Source organism: Dermacentor albipictus, chromosome 3, assembly GCF_038994185.2.
Source record: "Dermacentor albipictus isolate Rhodes 1998 colony chromosome 3, USDA_Dalb.pri_finalv2, whole genome shotgun sequence".
Classification (NCBI taxonomy): domain Eukaryota; kingdom Metazoa; phylum Arthropoda; class Arachnida; order Ixodida; family Ixodidae; genus Dermacentor; species Dermacentor albipictus.
Genome location: NC_091823.1, coordinates 78695859 through 78704594, shown reverse-complemented (window position 1 = coordinate 78704594; position 8736 = coordinate 78695859). Strand labels below are relative to the sequence as shown.

Genomic DNA, 8736 nt, shown 5'->3' with positions numbered 1-8736 from the left:
CATGATGGGCAGCCAGCCGGACGCTGCTCCTGTTACATTCACCACCTTTCTTCATGTTATTTTTTTCTTGCATGCAGCGTAGGAGTAAACAATATCGTGGGCTTGAAATCGTAATGGATGACACGCGTGGAGACACTCGAATCGTAGTTCGAGCACCTACAGCATCCTGAATGCTTACTCAACAAACACTAATCATAAAATATGATTGATTGATTGATTGATTGATTGATTAATTGATTGATTGATTGATTGATTGATTGATTGATTGATTGATTGATTGATTGATTGATTGATTGATTGATTGATTGATTGATTGATTGATTGATTGATTGATTGATTGATTGATTGATTGATTGATTCCACCACCTGGCTCTTTCTTTTCATCCCACAGACACGTCCAACTACCTGCCGCCTCGGATCCGCAGACTGAAGCAGACGGTGAAACTCTCGGCTGGCGACCCGCTTCGACTGGCGTGCGTGGCACAAGGCTACCCGGCGCCCACCTATCGCTGGTACCGCAAGAAGGACTCGCTCACCATCCCGCTGGGCTCCAGCAACGGAAGCGGCGGCAGGATACGCGTGTACCGAGGCTTCCTGCTCGTCCAGTCCACCATGCGCCAGGACGCCGGCACTTTCGTGTGCGTCGCCAATAACACGGCCGGGGAAGATCGCGCCCTCTTCGAAGTCGTCGTGACTAGTGCGTATTACGGTCTTTAGCATACCCGCAAGTAACTCGCGAAAACTGATTCGATGCTTGTAATTAATCGCATGTACTCATGTTTTTGCTAAGATGTCACGTATTTCTTTCCAAGCGATAACGTTGCTGCTAAATTATTTACTTTCAAGGGTAGTCAACTACTAGTGCGCCTTACCTGTTACAAGCAATTCCTTACGTGTCGTTAATTTAAATTTATTCGTTCTTTTGTCAGCGCACCAACACCTTTCTTTACAAACTGTGATGCCTCGACTAAACTAACTACTTTCTAGAGCAATCACGCACTAAAGCACGTTAGCCATTACAAATAACCTCATTCCTAGTGAATAACTACGTTTACTCATTGTTTCGTTAAGAATCAATTACCTTTATTATAAGCTGTAATGTTTCTGCTAAATTAGTCGCTTTCTAGAGTGATGAACTACTAATCTTATTCAGTTCTATGTAGCTTACGAAACAAACGGTAAGCAATCATACAACACAAAGAGCCAGAACCTGTCGATGAAAGCTGTCGATGAAGATCGCTTTCGCCCGTGGCAGTTTACAACACTGGAAGACCAACAGAGAATTTTCCCGCAGGAACACGTATTGACATGCCAGTGCAAGGGTCTGGTATTCTTCCAAAAAAAAATAATAAGCAGTGCGAGTAGATCAAAGTAAATATCTTCCAACTACATCCTTCCTACAACGCGTCACGAGCAGATGCGACAGGCAATTCCAGAGACTAGCGCAGGCATTGATAGTGAAATCGCAGACACTCTTGTAGTTCCAGCTTTTACAAAAAAATAAGAAGAAAACACGTGCGAGGCAATTCCACAAAATCTTTTGTAAATAACCACTCTTCGAACTGCGCGTCAGCAACGCAAAACCAAGACGACAAAAGGAAACTGAACCAGCTCGCTTTTGTTTTGCAGGAGCTTGTGAAATTTCAACAAACATGCTTGAAAAGTAACGAATAAAAACAAGAATTAATTGGTTCTGTTCGTCTGAATGCTCACTTTCTTCATTGAAGTAGCTCAGACGAACTAACTGTGATCATTTAACGAGAGCTAATGCCCAGCTTAGTTATTAAGACATACTTAGGCCTATTTTGGTGTAGTGACGGACGGGTGCAAGCAAGTTCTGCTTGTGTGTGTGTCCACTTCCTTGTCCACGCCAGTTATTATGGCTAAACGACCCTAAAGAGATCAGTTACCTCATCAGTGCAAAATAAAGTTCGATATGCTATTTAATCTTGAATATATTCTGGCGTTTTACGTGCCAAAACGACGATTTTATTCTGAGGCACGCCGTAGTGAGAGCCACCGGAATAATTTCGACCACCTTTGGGTCCTTAACGTGCCCCCAATGCACGGGATATGGGCGTTCTTGCATTTCTCCCACATTGAAATGCGGCCTCCGTGGCCGGGATCCGATCCCGCGACCTCGTGTTTAGAAGCGAAACACCAAAGCCGCTAAGCCACCACGGAGGGTTGAAATTCTACCTAATCCTACACTTAACCAGACTCTGACTGCGATTCTAGATTTTCGTTCGATTGTTGCCTAACAACGCAGCGATAATGCAGTTTTGTGAAACGCACGGTAAGAGAAATCCTATATGCGCACATGTCTGTACCAATCCTATTTGATTCATAGACGTGCTCCGACTGCTTGATTACACTGCTTCGTTTGACTAGGACATTGGTTTAGTTAAGCAGTCTGACTCGAACGAAACGCTTTATTTGTAGGGCACCGTTCCTACATAAGTAACGCACTTCTGCAAAGCAAGAAAACGAATCTGGTTGTTCGCCATATTCACTGCACAGTCGCTCGCAGATCCAGACGGCGACGAATAAATAAAGTGAACACAGGGTACACATGTCAATCGTCGTTAGCTGCTTCGAAAAAGCCGTACCTCTTCACGAACACAAGTCCCCCGCTTTTAGTTTTGCACTAATCTCATTTAACTGTTTCGTTAGAAGAAAGCGACCGGAGAGATTGCATGTCCTAGAGCAGTTCAAAAGCGTGCGTAGGTTGCATGCTGTTAAAGATATTGATCCATCTCGAGCTGGCTCGTTTGCAGGAACGACTACATTCGTTCTAGTCACTGCACAGCTATTGGAGAAGCGATCGTCGAGGCAGCCGGACTTACAGCAGATCAAGCGAGGGAAGACATCGTCTGCCCCAACTTCACACAGAATATTGTGGTGGTTAGTACACCGGACTCCTCTCATGCTGAAAGGTATGTGAGAATCAAGTCCATTACGATCATGGAGGCAGAATATGAAGTGAGCGCTTATGAAACAGCCCCCCACTCTACGTGCAAGGGGGTTATTAGAAGAGTGAACCTCAATGACAGTCAGAGTGTGATCACGAAAAAGATTGTGCATGAATACAACCCAACAGCGTTGGCTGCACAACGTATCAAAGCTACGGGATCGGTTATTGTCCTTTTCGACGGATTCAGGGTGCCCAACTTCATCAAATATGGGTCAACCCTCGTGAGGTGCTATCTGTACAGGAAGCAATTTGACGTATGTTACGCATGTGGAAGAATCGGACACAGATCAGACGTTTGTCCAACACCTGATGTTGTGCAGTGCAGGGGATGTGGTATGCAAGACCCAGGGGAGGCTCATATCTGCTCTCCCAAATGCAAGTTCTGCGGTGAAGATCACCCCACAGGTGACAGGGCGTGCAAGCAGCGGTACCAAATACCATATGTAGTAAGAGTAAGAAGAAGACAACGCTCCAAAGTGGAGACAGAGATGGAATCGGCCCAACCTACAAAGGAAACCCCTCCAGGCGCCGGAAGGCGCTCACGCTCGAGAAGCACATCAAGATCAAGACAGCGCTCAACATCGAGGGGAAGAAACCGTTCCAGGTCTCGGGAGGCGCAGGTGCGCTTCGAGGAGCAGGAGCTGAAGATAAACAAGAAAAAGGAGCCAGGAGCGACCTGGGCCGAGAAAGTCAAAGGTACTGTGAAAGTCACAGGTGCGCTAGCCTCGCAGGAACAGAGTAATGATGCCAGAGTAGAACAGCTGATCAGAGAGGTTATATCACTAAAGAAAGCAAATGAAGAACTTAAGCAGCAGATTCAGGAAATGAAAAAAGGGTTGAGGACAGAAAGCGACAGTGTGGCAATAGCTAAGCCGGTGTGTATAAGGAACAGCCAGGAAGAAGACACACCGGCGCCCAAAAAGAGAGCTGTAGTTCCGGAGGCAGAATCGATGTGCTCGGTTCTGGAGGAGATTAGGAATGCGATTAGGGACCTAAAGGACACGGTAGACAGCGTTAACCTTAAGGTGGATAAAACATGGAAGTGGAAGTTAATAGCCGAGAAAAGGTTGAAAAAGCTAGAGGCCCAAGGAGAAGATGAAGAATATATGCCCTTGGAAGCCGAAAGCGCAAGAACACCCCCAGGAGCGGCAGGTGGTACAGTCAAGCGAACAGTGACAGGGGGTAGCAAGTCAGGAGGCAACGACAATAATAATGGATAACAGAAATAGACTTAGTGTGTGGCAGTGGAACTGCAGAGGATTTCAGCAAAAAAGAGCGTCACTAGCACAGATAATCAAAACGGTTGAAAATAGGCCAAAATTAATAATGTTGCAGGAAACTCTAGCGGAGGAGATCGGGCTGTCCGGCTTCAACTCGGTCTGCAAAGGCAAAGAACCAGGCAGAGGAATTGCCACCCTAATTGACAAGAAAATTCCTTACATAGAGCACGATCTAAAATTAGGGGCGAGTAAAATTGAATACATATTTATAGAATTGGTCCTAAAACGGCACAGAAGTAAAGCGCAAAGCTTGTTCTGCCTCAACATATATAGCAGTCCCAGAGAGATGAGACAGAGCTTCAGAGCCATCTTTAATAAGACCATGAGGGTAGCCAGAACTGCACCACTCATAATAGGAGGGGATTTCAACGCCCCACACCAATCTTGGGGTTACCGCTGGAGTAGTAAGAAAGGGGATGGAATCTGGCATCTCGCCACAGATTTAGGCCTTTCTCTTATCACGGACCCAGCCTTTCCTACCAGGTGTGGCAGTTCCACGTGTAGGGACACTACCCCGGACTTATCCTTTACTTATAACTTACCCAGGGCAGACTGGATAAACTCTGGCACGGACCTAGGAAGCGACCATTACATACTACACATAATGGTAGAAACGACGGGGTTGGATGTAAAGCATTTCACTTACATAGACTGGGATCACTTTAGAAAAATCAGAAAAGACAGAGCAGACACAGATAGAAAGGGGCGCATCAGACTACAAGAGTGGGTAGCTCAGCTTAGGGACGACTTGAATGCAGCAACTAAGGCTATAGAGACAGAGGAAGAGGTCGAACAAATTGATAGTAGATTGGCGCATTTGATCGAAGCCAAGCAATCGATTTTACAAAGATGGAAATCACAACGCTTAAACAGGAGACTTAGGAAGCGAATTGCTCAGCTCAATAAGAATATAGAGGAACACGCACGATACTTGCAGAAACAAAAATGGGATGAGGTGTGTAATTGTGTAGACGGAAGGATAAAACGTGGAGGCAATTGGAGTCTGCTCAGGCATCTGCTCAACGAAAAAGGCACTAAATCGAATAGACGCACGGCAGTGGCGAAACTGGTACACCAGGAAAGTCAGACTGCAAGCGCAGAGAGCATAATGGAGCGACTGGCTACTAAATACTTGCCTCTCAGGAAAGATCAGGATGTGAGTTATCCCGATTACTTAGGGTTAGAATGCAAATATATGGATCAGGAATTCACCGAAAGTGAGGTACGCACGGCACTGTATGATCTGAATAGTAGGTCAGCAGCTGGCCCGGATGGAATCTCTAACAGATTGCTTAAGAATTTGGACGACGAATCAATAAAATATCTGACCACATACATTAATGACCTATGGAAAGATGGGGTATATCCAGAAGAATGGAGGACGGCCAGTACTATCTTAATACCAAAGCCGGGCAAGCAACTCAACTTGGATAATCTGAGGCCAATTTCTTTAACATCATGTCTAGGGAAGACAATGGAGCATGTCATATTGAACAGGTTAACGAAATATGTGGAGGACAATGACATCCTACCGTACAATCTGATTGGTTTCAGATCAGGCTTGTCCACACAAGATGCCATGTTGTTAATCAAACATCAACTGCTATTGGCTAAACCAACAAACACTCGAGCTCTCTTGGGGTTGGATGTCGAAAAAGCTTTTGACAGAATTAAGCATAGAGCAATACTTGAAGTGATTTCCGAACTGGGATTGGGGAGAAAACTCTATGAAGTGATTAAAGCCTTTCTTGGCAATCGTTCAGCTCATCTTAGATTCGGGGATATTATATCAAAGAAGATGGATCTCGGTGACAGAGGGACGCCACAAGGGTCGGTCTTGTCACCTATGCTTTTCAACCTGGCCATGTCAAAAGTGGCAAAGGGACTAAAAAGGATAGAGGGCATTCACTTTACCATTTATGCAGACGATGTGACGATATGGACCGCTGAAGGAAGTATGGGACATGCGGAAAGCAGACTTCAGAAGAGCATTTATGAGGTAGAGTCTATTTTAGAAGACATGGGACTCAAATGCTCTGCTAGTAAGTCTGAACTCCTTGTACTCAAGAACAGAAGAAGGGGTAGAAAACCGAGGGGATACGTTCCCGAGGAAGAACCCCGGTTAGTACTAACCACGAAGGCAGGCAAATCTATCAAGCAAGTAGAATCCATAAGAGTCTTAGGGTTATTCCTGGAGGCAAACGGGGCAAATGGAAGAACAATACGACACATCACAAGCAAGACTGTGGAGGTAATAAGACTGCTAAGGAGAATCACTAACAGACAAAGAGGGCTGGGAGAGGAGAGCGCCATGAGACTGGTCCACGCTTTCGCCTTGTGCCACTTCTCATATGTAGCTGGGATGCTCAGTTGGACACAGACAGAGCTAAACAAGTTGAACAGATTAATTAAAAGGCTTGTCAAAACAACAGTGGGGCTACCGATTAACACCCCGGATAACAAATTAATGAAACTGGGGCTCCACAACACAATAGACGAGATAATTGAAGCTCAGCAAATTGCCCACAGAGAGAGGCTCTCTGGAACAAGGCCAGGTAGAGCAATACTAGAAGAGGTAGGATGGTGCCCAACCGAATCCAAAATTTCAGGTGAAGGCACAGTAGAACTAAAAGATAGCATAAGAGAGATAATCAAGACGACTCCTTTCCCCAGAAATATGCACCCAGTGCACAACCTGGAAAGACGAAAGGCAAGGGCCAAAGCTCTCCTGCAAGAGATAGAACACGACAGAGAACATGCGGCATTTGTAGATGCTGCGTGGGTCAGAGGAAAGAAAGCCTTTACGGCAGTAGTAGTAGATGCAGATGGTCTCACTCGGGATGCTATTACAATCATGACTAAAGACACGACAGTCGCGGAACAAGTAGCGATAGCATTGGCTTTAAGGAATAATAAGTGGACGAAGATTTACAGCGATTCTAAGATGGCTATCAGACACTTTACCAATGGCTTTGTAACCAAAAGGGCTGCCCAGCTGATCGGTGAGTTGGACAGCCAAGAGATCGAAATCCGCTGGTTTCCTGCGCACATGGGGTCTGTCGATCCATCTCGGAAGAATTTAAACGAGATGGCTAACGCAGCTGCACGAGGGCTTACTATCCGTGCACTACGCGACCAGGACCTTAATAATATACAGGTGGAGAACAGGGACCAATTACTTACATATAATGAAATCACAAGGCATTACTACATGAACAGAAGGGAATTCCCAGTGCCACACGCTAAGCTCAATAGAGCTCAAGCGGTGACTCTGAGATTGCTGCAAACAAGAACTTATCCAAGTCCAAACTTTATTAACAAGATATATCCTGAAAGAGAGATACCAATCAATTGCGAGAAGTGTAATGGCATCATTACTCTGGATCACATGCTTTGGCAGTGTCCTGTGACTTTCACAGACTGTGACAAGGAGAGAGACTGGTGGCAGCGAGTCCTACACAGTGGAGTTCTTTCCGATCAAGTACAGGCCGTCCAGAAGGCCCATGATACGGCGGTAAGGTTAAACCTTACTGTCCCGACGTGGGAGCCGCCTGCGTCAACCTAAGGGTTGATCTTCAGGACATTAATAAAGTTCATCATACCATACCATACTGCATATTTAATATAATTTCGCTGTTTTCTCGGCGAGGTCGCCAGTGATAAAGACAGTATCGAATAACTGGGAAGGAGAAGCGGAAGGATGGGGAGGAGTCTTGGTGCACATAGACGTAAATGATGACTGCAAGGAAGAACAAAATAAGAACTTCAATGTATGCAGAAAGCACACTACTCGATATAACCATTAATTACAGAAAAACAGCTGGATATATTACAATCTTCGAAGCAGAAGAAGGAAAGCAACACAGAATGTAGAGATCAGACATTTAGTTTTTTCCATGTTTTGTTGTTCAAGACGGCGCAATAAACGGTGGTTATGCACAGTACCCGCCGCGGAGGCTTAGCAGCTACGGTGTTGCGCTACTAAGCACGAGGTCGCGGGATGATATCCCGGCTGCGGCGGCTTTCGATGGGGGCAAAATGCAATAATGCCCGTGTCCCGTGCATTGGGGGCACGTTAGAGGTCGCCTGGTGGCCAAAATTTATCCGCTGTCTCCCACTATGGCATGCTTCACATCGAAATCGTCCTTTAGCACGTAAAACCCCAGAATTGAATTATGCATAACTACAGTGCAGCACGTTCCCGCTAGTCATCGCAGTGTAGAAAATTGACTATTTCAACAAAACGACGTAACCCAGCCTTATTAAGCAGTTATAGGCGAGCGTCCTCACAATTTATCAAAGCAGAGTGATTAAGTCCAGCGGGCAAAAAAAACAGGCATTCAAGAGTTCCTGAACAAAACCTGCCTTTTTCTTTGCCCGTAACACATCCATGCCAGCGAGTGTAACGGAAACACGGCGATATTAGCGACGTCCGGTGAAGCTATTTTCAGTCAACTTATGCAAACTTGTTATTGCAACTCG

At 45.5% G+C, this 8736-nt stretch overlaps 1 protein-coding gene across 1 annotated transcript in view; it reads left to right on the top strand.

Moving 5' to 3' along the window:
* The first annotated feature begins 604 nt into the window (after positions 1 to 604).
* Positions 605 to 8736, top strand: part of LOC139057424 (cell adhesion molecule Dscam1-like) — a 105644-nt gene continuing 97512 nt past the window's right edge. The window contains exon 1 of the mRNA XM_070535650.1: positions 605 to 697. Coding sequence (XP_070391751.1) covers positions 613 to 697 — 85 coding nt within the window. The 5' untranslated portion in view covers positions 605 to 612. The remainder of the gene's footprint in view (positions 698 to 8736) is intronic.